We start from the raw sequence: 18636 nt of genomic DNA on the forward strand, positions 1-18636 counted from the left end.
AGGTAATGGCCATCAGTGTACATTCAAAGCTCACTTAATGACAGTGTTGTTACTGTGACACCACAGGAGTCCTTGGGAGAGTCTTTGTGTCTGTTTCTTAATATCTGGGAAAATTGGCTCTTCAGATACCTGTAAAGATTAATTTGTTAAGTTATACTTTTTCAAAGTGATATTTTTTTTTTTTTAATTTTGTGGTATAGTTTGGTGAAATGTGTCAGTATGTCACATATTTTTTTGTTGTCGGAAGGTAGAGATCATATGTGCTGGTAGATTTAGAGAATAAAAAGCCTGAGTAAAAGTAACTTACATAATTTTGGGGTACAGCATTTGAATTTACAACTTCGATCATGTTTTGCTTAGGTTATGGATTAGTTTTGGACTCAGGAAACAACCATTAGCTGACAGTGGGGTGGAGTTGTATTTACCCCAATAAATATTTGTCAAAGACTGCTGCGTGCATAATAGCATACTAAGGAAAAGTTTGACCAGAGTGAGCTACAGTGCTCCCAGCTTAAAAAGTGAGGTAAATACCTTTTAACTGTGATGATTATGAGGTAAATACCTTTTAACTGCTTAGCATTGTCTGTAGAAAATATTTACAAATGATATTTTTCAGTTTACTTTATTGTTTTTCTGTTCTGTGTTTATGTGAATGCAGGTTTGACAAATGTTTATTTCATTATGATCTTTTGGGAACAGTTCTGAACTAGTTTTGTAGGGCTGCTGTGATAAAAGGCTACAAACTGTAAGTCTTCAAACTACAAACGTATTCTTTCACTGTTTTGGAGACTAGAAGTTCAAAAAGAAGGTGTTGGCCGGCTCTGCTCTCTCTGGGAGTCTGTGTAGAGTCCTCCCTTGCCTCTGGCAACTTCTGATAGTCACCTTCCATCCATCCTTGGTGTCCCTCCTGTCTCTGCCTTCCTTGTTAACACGTGGCACACACTCGGTGTTGCTGTCGCTCTCCTTTCCCCTGTAGGGGACACCAGTCCTTTTGAAGTAAGGGCCTGCTTACTCCATTATGATCTCACCTTAGTTCATTATGTCTGCCATGATGCTGCTTGCAAATAAAGTCACGTTCTCCCGAACTGGGGCTAGGACTTTTTTTTTTTTTTTGAAAGATTTTATTTATTCTTGAGAGAGAGAGAGTGTCAGAGACACAGGCAGAGGGAGAAGCAGGCTCCATGCTGGGAGCCCGACATGGGACTCGATCCCAGGACTCCAGGATCATGCCCCAGGCTGAAGGCAGGCGCTAAACTGCCGAGCCACCCAGGGATCCCCTAGACATTTTTTTTTAAAGCTAATGATAATTTAGTGTATCTCTGACCAAGACTTTTGAAAAATGACTTTTCAAAAAAAAAAAAAAAAAAAGAAAAATGACTTTTCTGGTAGTAAAATGTTACATGTTCATCATAGGAAAATTGGAAAAGTCAGTGGGAAGTAAAAAATATAAAATTGTTCAGATGGCCACACTTGCAGACACTGTTGTTGAAAGGAAAACCCTGGAAGAATGTGGAGTTTTTTTTCATATTTTTGAGTTACTAGTGGTCAGTGTAATTGTACATTTTTATTTGTAATTGTAATGTAACTGGGCAGAGAGGATAACAGGGTCAAATAACATGAATTGGTAGGCCATGAATTGGCCTTTTTTTGAAAAATATGTTATTTTTAATATAAAGGTTGTTTTTTAGTAATACATCTCTTCCCCTCCCCCTACTTTTTTTCTTCCCCAGGTCTGGGTGAAATAAACTATATGCATGAACTTCTCACAAACATGGTTCACAAAAGGTGTGTTTCAAATGGGCTCTGTTTCTACTAACTTATTAGTGTGTTGTTTCTGCCTTAAATAATTCTGATCATCTCAGTGAATAATCATTTTTGTGTGTTCTCACATATATCTACTCTTCATGGACATTTTATTTCATTAATCTGTTCCCTAGGTTACAGGTTTATCCACTCCATTCAAGTGTGACTTTAGAAGAACAGAATAATGTGTTTTTAAGCCCAGTTCCTGGGTACAGAAAGGTAGGAAACCGGGAGGCAAGTTGCAAGCACTTCAGGTACATTTTCCTTAGAGACTCTTCCAAGAAGGATGCTAATGCTTCAGCTTATTTGTATCATGTTTTCTGTAGCTAGTGGTTACTACCTAAGAATGTAATTGCCTGATGAGCCAGGTATGTTTACTTTTGTCTTCTATTTTGTAAGTTGATTAACGTTTTTTAATTTCCTCAACTTCTGAGCATTGTTGCTAGTGGTTTTGATGCCTTTTACTTTTTGGTATTTCTCAGATTGTGGGACTCTTCTGGTGCCTGCAGCACTGTGCTAGCGAATTTGGTTAGCACCCACATTCTCAGTCCTGGTTAAAGAGGATTTCTTTAATCTCAGGTTATGCGTGGACCATTGGAGTGTCTTACCACAACCCTTCTAGAGCTGCTTGAGATGATCAGGAACCTGGAATGCACAACCCAACCCCCCTTGCTTCCAGTACAAGTGTTCTGACTTTCTGGAGGTAGCCAGGATCTTGCATGGTGTCCAGTGCAGTCACAGGCCCAGCGGGTCCTTGCTTGTGCTTTTTGCCCCTGGGGTAGTCCCAGCACTCCTAAAGCTCCATGTCTGAGGTCTGGGGCAGCTGTCTTTGCCTAGCTTCTTGCTTCCATTTTTTTTTTTTTTTTTTTTTATTTGACAGAGTGAGAGAGAGAGCACAAGCAGGGGGGAGGGGCAGAGGGAGAGGGAGCAGACTCTCTGCTGAGTAGGGAGCCCAGCGAAGTTCGATCCTAGGACCCCGGGGATCATGATCTGTCCGAGCTGAAGGCAGATGCCCAACTGACGGAGCCACCCAGGCACCCTTGCCTGTTGCTTTTAAGATCCTGCTGTGTTGCTGGGCTTTGTGTGCGAGGAATTATACCAGGAAGAGGGGTAATAGTTGAGATCATATGTGTGGTCCTTGACAGAGAGATGGCTTGGATCCGTCACCTGTCATCATGTGACATTGAGCAAATCACTTCTCTGAGACTTAAACTTTTATTGTTTGAATGCAGAGCAGTTAGGAAGGTTAATTAGAGTAGTAGGTGTCTGGACTAACATTACAGAAGTGGCACAGTGCCTGGGTGCAAGTGCTATAAGTAAATAGGTGCTGTTTGTTAAACGCTTGGTTCATGCCAGCAGCAGTTCTAAGCACTTTACCCTTGTTAATTCCTATGATCTTCGCAACAACCCTCTTGGGGAGGGGGGGCACCATTATTATTAAGTGCATGGTATGTATGAAAACAATGAGGTAAGTAACTAACCCAATGCCCCACCCTGGTGTAGGGCAGAGCTGGGAGCCCACCCTACCCTGGTTCCCTCCACACTCCTCCTGGATCCTTGATCAGTTGTATCTTGTAGAAAATAGGAAAACTATTAATTTAATTTAATTTTTTAAAGATTTTACTTATATATTCATGAGAGAGAGAGGGGCAGAGACACAGGCAGAGGGAGAAGCAGGCTCCCCCCAGGGAGCCCGATGTGGGACTTGATCCCAGGACTCCCAAAATCACGCCCCGAACTGAAAGCAGAACTCAACTGCTGAGCCATCCAGGCATCCTGGAAAACAACTAATTTAAAAATTTACATTAAACTTTAAAATTTTTGAGCTTGACTTTTTTTTTTTTTTAAATTTCTGCCTGATGTTTCCAGTACATAGTAGGAATGTCATATGCTTTGTTTTTGGTATTTGATAGATTATCCTGTCCACCAACATTGCAGAGAGCTCCGTCACAGTTCCAGATGTCAAATATGGTAAGACACTTCTCTGTTTTCCCCAGAACGTAAACTGTAACGTTTGCAGGTGTATCTGCCTCTCAGGAGTTGATCTTCTTCCTCCTCCCCATCTCTTCCACTGTTCGGAGGAGAGAAGTTAGAAGAGTAGGCTCATACAATTTCCCTGCACTTGTGGTTTACCACTTCTCCTCTGGGGGGGCCTGGGGCTGCCCTGAGTGGGGAGTTTTGCAGCAGGAGGGAGGGGGTGGGCTGGAGCTCAGCTCATCTGTCACTCAGGGTAGCTTAGTGTGGGGTCCTGTGTCACCTGGAAGAGGAGCAACTCATGATTGGGTATTCTCTGTATTTGCCCTTGATCAAGTGTGTGATGGCTTTACTAAGGAAGTTTCCAAGTTCATTAATTCGTAGTTTAAAGCCTCACATGTGCCAGGCACTGTTGTCGATGGTAGGGGAACAGTGATGAATAAGCCCAAGCCCTGTCTCACGGGGGCTGCATTCTGGTGGGAGAGACAATGAGCAAGCAGAAGTGTGTACCATTTCAGGGGAGCTCAGTGCTGCGTAGGAAGGTCCACGAGATGGTGGGTTACAGTGACTGGGGCAGAGTGATATGGGACACCTCACTGAGGAAACAGTATCTGAATGGAATGGGGAGTGAGCCATGAGAAGACGTGGTTCAGGCTTAGGGAACGGGTTGAGGAGCAGCAAGGACAGCATGGCTGGACAGATAAACACATGAACTTGGGAAATGACAGTGTCTTGTGTCTATTCCTGGGATGATTCTAGGTGCTGGAGAAATAGTAAATAAGCAGAAGTCTCTGTTCTCAGGACACCTTCAGGGGTGGGTAACTGAGAGACAAAATAGAGACATGTAGTGTGTAAACTGATGGTGGAATAGGAGGAAGGAGATGGGGGCAGGGAGTAGTGGTGAAGGGCCCCTGACTTGTCAACAGAGTGGCCAGGGAAGGGGTGGATGCATGGCACAGTGTTTCCAGGAGGAACAGAGAGTGCAAAGTCTGTGCAAAGTCTGTGAAGCAAGTGCAGAAATGAGCAGGGAGGCTGGGGAGCTGGACCAGGTGAGCCGGGAAGAAGTGGTTGGAGAGAGGTCAGGGAGGTAAAGGGGAGGGGTACCTGGTCATGCAGGGCCTTCTAGGGCTTGTGATGACTTCAGGTTTTGCTGGTGAGAAAGTATTTTTAGAATAAGGATGACATTGCCTAAAGTTGATTCATGAACAGAAGACAGTGGGGTGGAGGGGCTGAGTGAGGAGGGTGGGCAAGACTCTCAGTGGTGGTTTACAGTGGGATGTCAGTGATAGGGACATAAGGAGTGGCCAGTACTGGAGAGGTGTGCTGGGGGATCTGGTGTGGGTTAGTGGGAGACACTGAGCAATAAGGCTGAGAGGCCTGCTGTGTGTCCAGTAGTAGTTGGCTGTGTAGGCCTGGGGACCAGTCAGTGGTGAATGGCTAGGCTCCCATCGAGTGCACACGGGGAAGGCATTTCTGGTATTGAAAGATGGGGGGTAATGAAGAGCTGCAGGGGGGGCAGCTAGCAAAGTCCTAGAAACCAAGTCAGAAAGTGTTTTGAGGAAGATGGGATGGACAAGCATGTCATGCTGATGATTGATCAAAGTTGAAGAAAACTGGAAATTGGCTATGGATTTAATAATATGGACATCATTGGTGACGTTGACCAGAGCAGTTTTGTTGGAGGTCACAAAGTGATGGGAGGAGAGAGCCATTGGAGACAGTGAAGTCAGCACTCCTGTGGCATTTTGCTGTAAAGGGCAACAGAGAAATAGCTGAAGGGCAGCTGGAGCCAAGAGAACACATTTCTTGCACCAACAGGAGAAGCAGCACTTTCCCTGGGTGATAGGAAAGGTACAGAGGACAATGCAGGGGAGAGGGCCCGGTTCCTGTGGTTTTGTTCTCGTGAAGGGCAGAGGGGATGCAACGGGGCCTTGCAGGGGTGCTTGGCCTCTGTGTGAGTGTGGGCAGTTTACCCAGGGTAAGAGGGTGGGTGCCCGAGGGAACTCATGAGGTCCTTGACTGCCTCTGCTTTCTCCCGGTGAGCCAGAGACATGGTCCTTAGTGTGCAGTCAGAATGGGAAGCCGTAGGGGTTTGAGGAGGAGACCCTAAAGAGTGTGTGTGTGTGTGGAGGGGTGGTATGCCACATTCTGTGTCCCCTGATGGCCACTTGAGCCTAGTAGCCAGGAAGGGAAAAGGGACAGTCACCCTGCTGGCCTGATTGGTTTGTCCTCCTCTGGCTCTGGGGACTGCACAGTGGAGGTGGAGAGCAGCAGTCAGCTGGGGCCACAGTTGGTTGGATGAGAAGATCAGAATGGGTGGGCACAGAGTTGAGGATACTTTCAGGGCGTGTAGCTGAGGTTAGGTCAGCAGGGATGGGAGAAGAGGAGGCGGCAGATTGTGGGGCCATCTGCAGGGGTGAAGGATTATGGGGTTAGGCTGGAGACAGGCAGAGGAAGGATAGTTCTGGTTCACAGTAAGAGGGGTGCTTACTATCAGTGTGAGGCTGGTGTCTGGTGTGGCCCTGGGTAGGAGCTGCTTGAGGGTGTGGGGGGGTGGACAGGATGATCAGAGGAGGGAGTCGAGGACCTGGGATCCTGGGTGGCCCTGGCATTGTTTGGTGGGCGTGGAAGTCACTAAAAATTCTGGTGGGAGTGGTGGTGGAGGGTGTGAGGACCAGGGAGCAAGGAGGGAGATGGGGGTGGTGGTGGTGAAATGAACGAGACAGAGGTTTTCCAGGAGGCAGTGGCCGTGAGGACACCAGGTGCTCCTTCAGGCTCAGCGTGTGAGGGTCAGGGAGAAGAGGGCACCCTGCCTGCCAGCATGGCCTGCTTTCTGCAGTCGGGGGGATCTGTCCAGAGGGGACTTGGAGGGGCTTCTGTCAGCTGGTCTCACAGAGGAGGGCACCAAAGCCCAGGGAAAGTGAGCAGTGGCCCACCCCCTCCTCCCACCTTCCCCATTGGAGCCCTGCAGTCCAGCACTGTTGCCACTTCTGTGCTGCTGCTTTGTGCCCCTCTGACAATGCGCTCTTGGTGCAGTCCACATGGGCTCTTCTGTGGCACGTTGGGTCTATAGGACTTATGTGGTTTATGCCCAGAGGCTCCCAGTCCTTAGAAGAAATAACGTGAGCCTGGGCAGTAAGGAGGGGCCAGTGCATTTCCAGAGGCTTCTGTGTGTGCACTGATGCTAAAGACTGCATGTTTCATACTGTTCTGTCACTATGCATTGTGATTATTGCACAGTTACTTCTTGTTAGCATGGTGTTTACATTCCTTTTTTTAAATGACAGTTATAGATTTTTGTTTGACTAGAACTCTGGTTTGTGATGAAGATACGAATTATCAGAGTCTGCGTTTGAGTTGGGCCTCTAAAACCAGTTGTAATCAGAGAAAAGGTAAGGCATTTGTGTTCCATGGTAATGAATTGGTGGCACATTCAGGTGTCTAAAAAAATTATTTTTGTATTTGTTACCCTTTTGCTGATATTTTCTTTATTGGAACCAGTTTTAAGTTTTCAGCAACAATAATTCATATCATCAGACTCTTCATTTAAATCTGATTCTCCCCTCATCCATACAATTAGGTGACAGTTTTTGTGTGTAACAGGCAAGCATCTGCTCATCTTAACACTACCAGTTTTTGCAGTGAATTCAAAAAGTAGAGGATACTTACAGAGACAAAGTTAATTTTTTTTTAAAGATTTTGTTCATCAGAGACACAGGCAGAGGGAGAAGCAGGCACCCCACAGGAGCCCGATGCGGAACTCAATCCCAGGACCCCAGGATCACAGCCTGAGCCTAAGGGAGACGTTTAACCACTGGGCCCCCCAGGTGCCCCAGATGTGAACTCATTTGATCCTCATCCCACCCTGTGCCTTAGTACACTGTTAATACCCTCACTTAATGGTGTGGCTGAGAGCTAGAGAAGGCGTGGTGGTCTGGGCTGTGCTCACAGTGCTGGTGCTGCTCTACCTGGGCCCATGTCCTTAACACGCACCTCTGCTGCCTCCCCTGATGCTGCTCACCCAGAGGTGGAGCAAGACTGAATGATTGAGCAGCCCTCAAGTACAGGCAGAAGCAGCTTCTCATTCGGCATCGTGGAAAAACTGAATGTTGTGTTATGGAAGTACATAACATACATAACATACCCAGAAGTGCCCCCCAAACAACCGATGCTCAGAAAAAAATGACTAGAAATAAATACACAAGTGTTACATGATTATCTTTGGGCCAGTCTTGAGATTATAGGAGTTTTAGCTTTTGTCTTTTTGTATGTTTAAAATTTCTGTAATAATTCTTTCTCCTACAAGAAGTCGCAAAACTAGTCCATTGAACACTCTCCCCAGTGTCCCCCAGCTTGTCAGCAGGGACCTCTGCCTGAAGCGGAGTCAGGCCCCAGGCCTGCATTGCGCAGGTTTATCCTGAGCTTTGGTGTGTGTTTCTGTGCAGTTTGAGGCACATGTGGACCCATGTCGGCACAGCCGTCAGAACACAAGACCTGTTCTCTGTTCGCTGCCTAGAAGGGCTGCCTGGTGCTGCCTCTTTCTAGTCACACCCGCACTGCTCTCTGCCAACCACTGGTCTGTTTGGCATCCTCCCACGGTGAGGATATCGTATGTATGGAGTCACGCAGCAGGCAACTACTGAAATGAGCTTTCTTCATTCACCATAACCTCCTTGAGGTCCGTCCCGGCTGCCACCGTGTCAGCAGTCCTGCTGCTGCGTCCCCTTGTGCACTCGCCCCTGGAAGGACATCTCAGTATCACTGGTTTTTGGCAGTTACACAGAGGGCTACTGTGAATATTGATGTGCAGGTTTTATGTGGACATAAGTTCTCAGTTCTTTGGGATAAAAGCCTGGGAGTGCAATTACCGAGGGAACACAGGGAGCATGTGTAAGCATGTATTTTGTAAGAAACTGCCTCATGCTGTTTCCGTGGTGGCCTCACCATTTCATGGTCCTACCAGATGTCATTGCCTGCCTGCCATGACACTGCTGCTCTTTGCCATGGCCTTTCTGAAGAAGTATTGTGCCTTGTTGTGATTGTGTCGGTAGAGGTGACGGCTCTTCCTGTGCTTATTCGCCATCTGTTTCTTTCCAGAGAAATGTCTGGAAAGAAATGTTCGTGTCTTTGCCCAATTTACAATTGGACTGTGTGCATGTTGACTGTTGAGTTTGGGAGTTCTCTGTGCACCTGTGATACCAATCCTGTGTGAGCTGTTACTGTGTGGTTTGCACGTGTTAGTCAAATTCTGTTCTGTTCTGTGTCTCCTCATCCTCTTTCCAGGCTCTTTCAAAGAGAGTAGTTTTAAATTTGGCTGAAGTCTAGTGTATCATTTCTTCCTTTCATGGATTGTGCTTGCATGTCACCTGTAGGAGTGCTTCACCTCGCCCTGGCTTACAAAGGCGTTTCCCCTGTGTTTTCTTCTCAGAGTGTTCTCACTGAATGTTTTGTGGCCATTTGAACTAACGTGACTTTAAACTAATTTTTGTAAAAGGTGTGAGGTTTGGGGTGAGGTTCATTCTTTGCCTGTGGATGTCTGGTTGTTCCAGCATCATTGAATTTTCCCCACTGAGTGGCTTCTGCACCTTGTGAAGTGTCCATGGGGCTCGCTTATGTGGGGCTCTGTCTGGGTGCTTGGTGACATCCTGTTGGTGGAAGTGTCTCTCCCTTCACCAGCAGTGCACTGGTTATAGTGAGACTTTACCTAAAACATATGGATTCTTCCCGCCTTTTCCTCTATTTTCACAGCTGTTGTAGTTATTCCGCTTTGCTCTCCCTGTCAATTTTAAAATGAACTTGTCTGGGTCGCCAAGAAAATCATCTTGTGCTTTTGGTAGGAATGGTGTTAAACCTGTTGGTCAGTTTGTGGAGTGTGGGTGTGTTTATGTTGGGTCATCCGATCCCTGAACACAATGTGTGTCTCCATTTATTTAGCTCGTCCATTTCTTTAACCATCATTGTGTTGTTGCCAGCATACAGATCCTAAGTATTTAATTTTACTTGGCATGATTGTAAATGGCATTGCCTTTAAAAAAAAAAAAAGATTTTATTTATTGAGAGCGAGAGAGAGAGAGCAAGAGTGAGTGAGCGCTAAGCATGAACAGGGGGCAGAGGAGGGAGCAGAGGAGAGGCAGGGAGCCCAATGCAGGACTCAATCCCAGGACCCTCAGATCATAATCTGAGCTTGAAGGTAGAACCGACTGAGCCACCCAGATACCCCGGCATCACATTTTTAAAAAATATTTATTTATTTTATAGAGGGAAAGAGAGTGTGAGCTTGGGAAGGGTTAGAAGGGGAGGGAGAGCAAGAATCCCAAGCAGGCTTCATGCCCAGAATGGAGCCGGACATGGGGCTCAATCTCACAACCCTGAGATCAGTATCTAAGCCAAAATCAAGAGTTAGTTGCTTAACCAGCTGAGCCACCCAGGTGCCCCCGGCATTGCATTTCTAACTTCAGTTTTTACGTGTTCATTACTGTTGTATAGAAATGTGATCGACTTTTTGTGTGTCGATCTTACATCCTGTGACTTCGCTGAATTCACTAATTGGTTCTAGGAGTTTTTACTTTTGTTTTTAGTCATTACCTTGGAGTTCTCTACCTAGACAGCCCTGTCATGTGCAGATACGGTGTGGGGTAGGTTGATGGCAGCGCTGGAAGTCTGGACTCTCCCTTGGACCTCCTGGTGGTGAGGGGATCTACCAGGAGAGACAGGTGGGGGTGAGGAGCGCCAGTCCAGACCCCCTCCTCCATCTTTCCTGACTCCAAGTTTGAGGAAGGAAAGAACCTCCTTGGGCTGCCTCATTTTGTAAAGCTGGGTATTTATTAAGGACACTCTTCCCCCTTGACCTATTCTCTCTGTGTGGGAGATTTTATTACGTTTTGGGATAAAAGGAGTTTCTGCTTCACAAGCTATACAGTTACAAGAGAAGAGTCATTTATGTGGTCTGTGAGGGCCAGGCCTGGCCCTGGCCTCCATTTCATGTGAAGCAGCTGTCCTGGCGGTTGTCTTTGCAGGGGCCTTGGTGGAAAAGCCCAAGGCAGATGGTGACGGCCTGCGCGTGTGTCCTATCACAGCTGTGTCAGTGGGGGAGCCACACCCGCTCCCACCAACTTTATATTTTGGTGTTTTTATTAGTATGAGCTTTGCATTTGTAGAAAATGTCTTATGTTTAAAATGTTTTAATTTCTATGCCATCTCAGGACCAACATTGGTTTCTTTAGAAATATGTATTGGGGGGATCCCTGGGTGGCTCAGCGGTTCAGCACCTGCCTTTGGCCCGGGGTGTGATCCTGGAGTCTCAGGATGGAGTCTCACATCGGGCTCCCTGCATGGAGCCTGCTTCTCCCTCTGCCTGTGTCTCTGCCTCTCTCTCTCTCTCTCTCTCTCTCTCATGAATAAATAAAAAATCTTTAAAAAAAAGAAATATGTATTGGGGAACACCTGAGTGGCTCAGTGGTTGAGCTCCTGACTTCGGCCTGGGGCATGATCCTGGAGTCTCGGGATGGAGTCCTGCATCGGGCTCCCTGAATGGAGCCTGCTTCTCCCTCTGCCTGTGTCTCTGCCTCTCTCTCTCTCTCTCTCTCTCTCTCTCTCTCACATGAATAAATAAAAAATCTTAAAAAAAAAAAAAAAGAAATATGTATTGGGGGATGCCTGAGTGGCTCAGTGGTTGAGCTCCTGACTTCGGCCTGGGGCATGATCCTGGAGTCTCGGGATGGAGTCCTGCGTGGGGCTCCCTGAATGGAGCCTGCTTCTCCCTCTGCCTGTGTCTTTGCCTCTTTCTCTCTGTCTCTCATGAATAAATAAAATCTTAAAAAAAATGCGTTGGATTTAATGCCGTAGATCACCGAGTAGACATCAGATACCGAGTCTGTGTGGGATGACTTCTGACACTAACTTGTTTTAAAGCATTTACTGACCTGGTCTGGTACCAGATAACAAAGGTTTCCTTCTTACTTAATGGTGATTCTTAACTATATATTTCTGCTAGTGTTAAAGTGACTAATGCAAAACACTGGATGTTTCCCCTGTGCAGGCCGCGCGGGACGAGTGTCTAAAGGGTACTGTTACAGGCTGGTCCACAGGGATTTCTGGGACAGCTCCATCCCTGACCATGTCATTCCGGAGATGCTGGTAATATACTCTGGTCATTTATAGACCAAGTTTTACTGAATTATCTAAGTAATATAATTTTAAGTGTTTTATAATTTTGATTCCAGAAAAATCATCATCTGCCCAAACTAGTCTTTAATCACAGTGCTGGTTTGCTGTTTACAGAGCACCAGGTGCTGTGCTGGGACTTCACATGCATGTTACATTTCTCATGGGAGGAGTGGTTCCTCGTGTCCGTGGGCTCCTCAGCCCCTTTACAGCTCATGAATGTGGGGTTGGCTGCTTGCTTCCTCTTTGTCTCCCCTTCTCTGCTTTATCTTTCTCCTCCTTTTCCTCCCTCCTCTCCCTCTCCCACCTGTCTTTCTTCCTTGTCCCTCCCCCATCTGTCTCCCCCTTCATCCCGCATCTGTGTCTCTCCCCCTCCCTCCCCTGTCTCTCTCTCCCCCACCTCTTCTCCCTCCTCCGTCTCTCGTCTCTCTCCCCCTCCATCCCCATTTATCTCCCCCTTCTCCCTCCATCTATCTCTCTCCCCATCTTCTCCCTCCCCACTGTCTCTCTCCCTGCTTCCTTCCCATCTGTCTCTCTTCCCCTCCCTCCCCCATCTGTCTCTCTCCCCTCTTCTCCCTACCCCATCTCTTTCCCCCCCATCTTCTCCATCCCCAGTCCGTCTGTCTCCCCTCCCTCCCCTATCTGTGTCTTCTCTTGTCTCTCTCCTCCTCCTCCTCCTCTCACCCTCTGTCTCTCTCTTTCTTTTTCTCTCCTCCTCTCTTCTGCTTCTGTGTCTGAAGTACTAGTCATGTGGGTAGGTTAATTATTTCCTTATTTCTCAGTTTTTGCTTTTTTCAGCGTTGTCCCTTAGGAAGCACAGTATTGAAAGTGAAATTGCTGGACATGGGTGAACCAAGAGCTTTGCTGGCAACCGCCCTTTCTCCACCTAGTCTGAGTGATATTGAACGAACCATCCTTTTACTAAAGGAGGTACGTGTGTCTGATGTACATCAGTGTTGGGAAAAGCTAAGATTTTGTTGGGTAAATTTTAGAAGTTTCATAATGTGTGGGTATCTTTAAAGTGTTTTGATTATCATAAAAGAATCCGCAAAAAAAAAAAAAAAAAATCCGCATTTGCTTGAAAACGTGTAATGCCTCATTGTTGACTGCAGACTCCATACCTGTCATTGACCTATTTTCGTTAGTTGTCCTGCTGAGGCCCTTAGCTTTCCAGGGCTTTGCCTGCCTGCGGTGCACTGGGAGAAGAGAGGTGTAGGATGGGATGCAATGGTTATTCTTGAATATACTTTTTTGCAAATGTTAAAGTAATGAATGCCAAATGGCGTTTGCATATTTCTTCTTCGAAGGCCATGTGGGATGAGCCTAAAGGGCAGTGTTGGAGGGGGTTCTGGGGCAGTTTCACCTGGCCACATCTGCCTGTGGTGCCCGTCAGCTCCTTGACTCTTTTCTTGCACTTCTGTGTGCAATCCATACTGGATTGCTGGAAACAGCTTTGCCTCCTCCGATTCTTCGACTCTACACCCTGCTCACACTCTGCACACTTGCTGATTGCACCCTGGGCCTTGGTCTGCATACCTCTTTATGGGGCTATAGATATTCTGCTGCTAGCCCTGAACTTGGGGATGCTCTGGCATTTTGCTGTTGATTCCTGTATTGGTTTCTCTGAAATACACTTTGTCAAGTTAAGGAGGTTTCTCCCTATAGGTAAATAAGTTGAGTTGTGACCACCATGATGTGGTAGTTAGATCTTTGGTTTCATATCATGCATGCCATATTTGTTAAATTGTAAATGAAGTAGACTTTTGTGGGAGTATTTTGAGTGTTACCTTGCAGTGTAACCCTTTTAAAAAAAATAAAATATATTCTAAGTTACTAGAAGCAAATTAAAAAATTTTTTTTGGTAGCATCAGTTTTTCAGAAGTCAACCTAGATGTCTTTTAGGATCTTAATCGCTGGAATTTGGTCTTTATTTCCTGTTTAGACTCGGTACTGTAAGGGAAAAAGAGAAGAAGTCAGTACTTGCTAACGGGGCTAATTTGTTTCCTAAAGGTGGGGGCACTTGCAGTGAGTGGGCAGAGAGAAGATGAGAACCCCCATGATGGTGAACTGACCTTCTTAGGAAGAGTTTTAGCCCAGCTTCCTGTTAATCAACAACTCGGTAAACTCATAGTTCTTGGACACGTATTTGGATGTCTAGATGAATGTCTTATTATAGGTAAGTGTGAGCGTACAGAACTCCGCTGGAAGGGTTGTGGAATGCCACTTGAATGATCTTGCCTCATCTTTGTTTTTGTGTTGTTAGCGGCAGCTCTTTCTTTGAAGAATTTTTTTGCGATGCCTTTTAGGCAGCATCTTGATGGATACAGGTACATGACATTCTTATCTTTAAAAGTCACTTTGTTTTAATGATATGGAATGACACTGTTTGTTATCTATTAATAGGAACAAAGTGAATTTCTCTGGCAATAGTAAGAGTGACTGTATTGCACTTGTTGAGGCATTCAAGGTAAGTTTTCTCTGTGCAAATGAGGAAACAGCTACCACAGGTTGTTAGTACATTTTCATACCATAGCCCTGTCTTTGCTGAAAGCATCATGAGGCTTGTTGATGTCCAACATGGAACAGACCATGTTGGAAGAAGTAAATGGGGGTGGGAGGCCAGTTTTATGAAGTTGATTGGAAAAAATTAAATTTGTAACTTTTCAGTGGTCAAAATGTGTTGAAATTAGACTTAAAAAATTTTTAATTAGCTTAATGAAATGTTTTGAAACTGGGTCATTTACTTTTAGACTTGGCAGACTTGCCGACAGAGTGGAGAACTGCGCCATCCAAAGGTTGGTTGTCTGTTTCTTCTATTTGTGGCTGGTTGTAAGGGATCTGGGGAGACTCCCTGTGGCCTCTCTCTGGGCCTGATCACTGCAGGTGACACAGGAGAGTGCCGGGCCTGAGCTGAGGCCCCTGTAGCCTGTCTCCAGAGAGTGGCAGCCCAGCGGCCATAACAGTGAACGGGCTGTCCTGAGGCAAAAGCCTGTCTCTGGTGGCAGCGGTCCTTTACTAGGGTGACTCTCCCAGCCTGTGGCAGAGCCCTGCTGTGTGGCTGGCTGTCCACCTCTGAGTCCCCGTGATCCACCAGAGGGTCAGGAACCACCTGGGTGGCTAGAGCTTAGTGCTTGCAGCTGGGAGCCTGGAGGTGTCTGTTCCTAACTAAGAACCCTGAAACCTTTCCTCTAGGTGTTGTCAGCTAAGCTTTAGAGAATAGGCCTACAAGAATTCAACACGTAGGCCTTCATTTTTTTTTTTTACTGTCAGGTTTTGTTCTAAACTGATGAGATTCAAAAGACTGTTAATGGGTTTGTGTGTTTAAATTTGCCATGCCTAGAGGCATCCCTATAACAGCTATCTGTGTTAAGGTTAAAGCTTCCTTTTAAAGAGTCAGCCATGATTTTTCTCTGGTCGTTTTGACATCTGTTTTTGGGTGACGCAGATGTATTATGGTAGCCAAATTTGCTCTAATTTGTGAATTAACATGGAGTATTATTTATTTAAAGGATGAACTTGACTGGGGGCGGTTACATTACGTTCAGATCAAGAGGATCAGAGAGGTAAGTTGTAAGTTCTGTGGATGAGAATAAAGATCATGCGTCCAGGTGTGTGAAGTGCCTATGGTATGCAGTGTTGTCAGGAGTGCTCTGACTCCGGGGTGGGGATGGGGGGGTGGGTCTGTGTACACGTTGCATATTTATGATACAGTTTTTGTATTCTGTGATTCATGAATATTTACGTTTAAGTATAATATGCAGTACATCTCTACAGCTGTATATATGATTATATGTATTTAATCCATTTTATTTACTATTATAATTTCAAGAGGGATAACATCGTTTCCTCATTCTGAATATCGTGTATTTTGTCCTCTCTGATTCTTGATTAGATATTTGTGTTCACAGGCTATCCTCAGGCCCAGTGATTTGATAGAAGGACTCACAGATCTCAGAAAAGCTATTCTACTCATGGTTACAGTTTATTATAACAAAGGGTACAGGTTCAGATTAGCACAGGCGAAAGGCACATGGGGAGAAGTCCAGATAACACCAATATGCAAGGACCCATTGTCTCCCCTGCAGGCTTGTGGGCATGGCCAGCTCTGCCAGCAGCCATGGGAGTTAGCACCTGTGAAGTGTTACCAACCGGAGAGGCTCACTTGGACCTCAGTGTCCAGGATTTTATGTGAGGGTGGTTATGTAGGCCTAGGGCGCCCACATAGCTGACCCTAGTTACTTAGTTGCTGTCTTCTCCAGAGGTCACACGGGTACTACATGGCAACAGTGCCTCCACCATAAATCCTGTTGCTCCTGGAACTACTAGTCAGCCCCAATGCCTCAGGCAAACAGGACACTATTGAGGCAGGGTGTTCCAAGAGCTGAGAGGCTTTGTCCCAGGAACCAAACAGGCTTTGGAATGAGCAGGGTGTGGATATCTCAAGGCCTGCTGTGAGTTAACCCTTCACTGCTCAGTTTGCACATGCTTAGCCTGGTTTAGTTTCAGAGGACTTACTCTTGGCTTGGTTTGTCCGTCTTATTGTGTAGGTTTTTTAGGGGAAGTGTAAAGTTAGAGGTTTTTTTAAAATTTAATTTTTTAAAAAGATTTTTATTTATTTATTTATGATAGAGAGGGAGAGAGAGAGGCAGAGACACAGGCAGAGGGAGAAGCAGGCTCCATGCAGGGAGCCCGACGTGGGACTCGATTCCGGGACTCCAGGATCACGCCCTGGGCCAAAGACAGGCACTAAACCACTGGGCCACGCAGGGATTTCCCCCCCCCCCTTTTTTTTTTAAATTTTAAAAATCAATTTTAGGAGGGGTCTCTGTGTGGCTCAGCAGTTAGCGCCTGCCTTAGGCTCAGGGCGTGATCCTGGAGTCCCGGGATTGAATCCCACGTCGGGCTCCCTGCATGGAGCCTGCTTCTCCCTCTGCCTATGTCTCTGCCTCTCTCTCTCTCTCTGTGTGTCTCTCTCATGAATAAATAAATAAAAATAAAATCTTTTTTAAAAAAATCAATTTTAATTGAAGTAAAAAGTAAAAATCTTTTTTCTATTAGTTCTTTGTCTCTTGATTTACTATTTTAGTCTTTCTGATATGAGTATTTAATCCATTAATACTTCTGGTTTTTCAAGTTAAAAAGTATTTAAAGCTGTGTATTTTCTTGTTTGCACAGTTCAGTCCCATCCCTTTGATTTTTGATAAGTAGGGGTTGTCATTATTCCTTTCTCTAACTTTTTTTAGTGTCAGATTCCTCCTTGACTGAAGAGTTTTTAAGAATGGTATTTGAATTTCCACTTAGAAATACTTTTGAGGGACCCTGAAATTACTGTTATAGCATTTTAAACAGTACCTAGTCTTTTAAAAATTACACTTTGATTCCAGAAGAGTTGTGTTTCATTTTGTGTACAGCTACATTTCAATTTAACATAACAGTAATTCAAGCCCATGTTGCTAGATCACTAAGTGTATAGGCTGTGTTGTGTGTGTGTGTGTGTGTGTGTGTGTGTGTGTACAAGTACTATTTCACATCTATAGCATGACAATTCTAGGTTAAGACAGAAAAGGGGACGCCTGGGTGGGTCAGCAGTTAATTGTCTGCCTTCAGCTCTGGGCATGATCCTGGAGTCCCAGGATCGAGTCCCACATCAGGCTCCCTGCATGGAGCCTGCTTTTCCCTCTGCCTGTGTCTCTGCCTCTCTCTCTGTGTCTCTCTCTCATGAATAAATAATAAATAAAATCTTTAAAAAAATATTTTTGATATATTGTTTTGTGGTTCATTTCAGATTTTATTGTATTTTGGTCAGAAAAAGTGACTTGCATACTCTTAGGCTGATTTTTAACTAGAGAAGTCCTATGTGACCACAGCCTTAAGAAAACTTTCCAGAACACAGAAGTATATAGGCTGACATGTGGTTTATGGGCTTGGTCCTTCCTCTCATGTTCCAGGCTTTTCCACCTTACAGGTCATGGCTTTTAAGTTTTTCTGTCTTTCTAGTTCTTTTCAGTTTTTTTCCAGTTAACATTCACACCTGTGGTTTGTATGCTTTTTTTTTAAACTTCTTTAGTTTATTGAGATAATTTTGTGGTAAAATAATTCATGAACCACTTCTAGGTATGTGGGGTTGTGTATTCTCATGTATGCACTTTGAAGTTTGATGTTTTGTGTCAGGTGGTTTTATTGCATCTGGGTGATTTGATCAGAGCAGATGTTGAACCATTGGTCAGCTTGTTTTTGTTTTTGTTTTTTATTCAAATTCTAGATGGTTAACATATAGTATAGTATTGGTTTCAGGTATAGAATTTAGTGATTCATCACTTACAACACCTGGTGCTCATCCGAGCAAATGCCCTCCATACCTGTCTACCATCCATGTCCCTCCATCAACCCTCAGTTTCTTCTCAGCTTGTTTTTGTTTTTAGGATTTATTTATTTATTTATTTATTTATTTATTTATTTATTTATTTATTTATTTATTTGAGGCAGGGAGGGGCTGAGAGAGAGGAAGAATCTCAAGCAGACTCCACACTCAGTGCAGAGCCTGACACGGGCTCAATCTCATGACCCTGAGATCATGACCTGAGCTAAAATCAAGAGTTAGACACTTAATCAACTGAGCCACCCAGGAGCCCCTGTTCTCAGGTTGTTTTTAATCACAGAAGCAGTACACATTCATGCGGAGGTTTGAGGTGTGTA

At 45.2% G+C, this 18636-nt stretch overlaps 1 protein-coding gene across 5 annotated transcripts in view; it reads left to right on the forward strand.

Annotated features, from left to right (window-relative positions):
* TDRD9 (tudor domain containing 9) overlaps nt 1-18636 on the forward strand; it is a 107679-nt gene that overhangs the window by 52104 nt on the left and 36939 nt on the right. For 4 of the 5 annotated variants that reach the window (XM_072762401.1, XM_072762404.1, XM_072762403.1 and 1 more), the window contains exons 10-20: nt 1731-1785; nt 1938-2022; nt 3717-3774; nt 7065-7169; nt 11816-11913; nt 12739-12870; nt 13951-14116; nt 14204-14267; nt 14344-14407; nt 14691-14735; nt 15450-15503. In XM_072762401.1, the coding sequence (XP_072618502.1) occupies nt 1731-1785; nt 1938-2022; nt 3717-3774; nt 7065-7169; nt 11816-11913; nt 12739-12870; nt 13951-14116; nt 14204-14267; nt 14344-14407; nt 14691-14735; nt 15450-15503 (926 nt within the window). The remainder of the gene's footprint in view (nt 1-1730; nt 1786-1937; nt 2023-3716; nt 3775-7064; nt 7170-11815; nt 11914-12738; nt 12871-13950; nt 14117-14203; nt 14268-14343; nt 14408-14690; nt 14736-15449; nt 15504-18636) is intronic. The other variant, XM_072762402.1, reaches the window with a different exon arrangement.

Source organism: Vulpes vulpes, chromosome 6 (assembly GCF_048418805.1).
Source record: "Vulpes vulpes isolate BD-2025 chromosome 6, VulVul3, whole genome shotgun sequence".
Taxonomy (NCBI): domain Eukaryota; kingdom Metazoa; phylum Chordata; class Mammalia; order Carnivora; family Canidae; genus Vulpes; species Vulpes vulpes.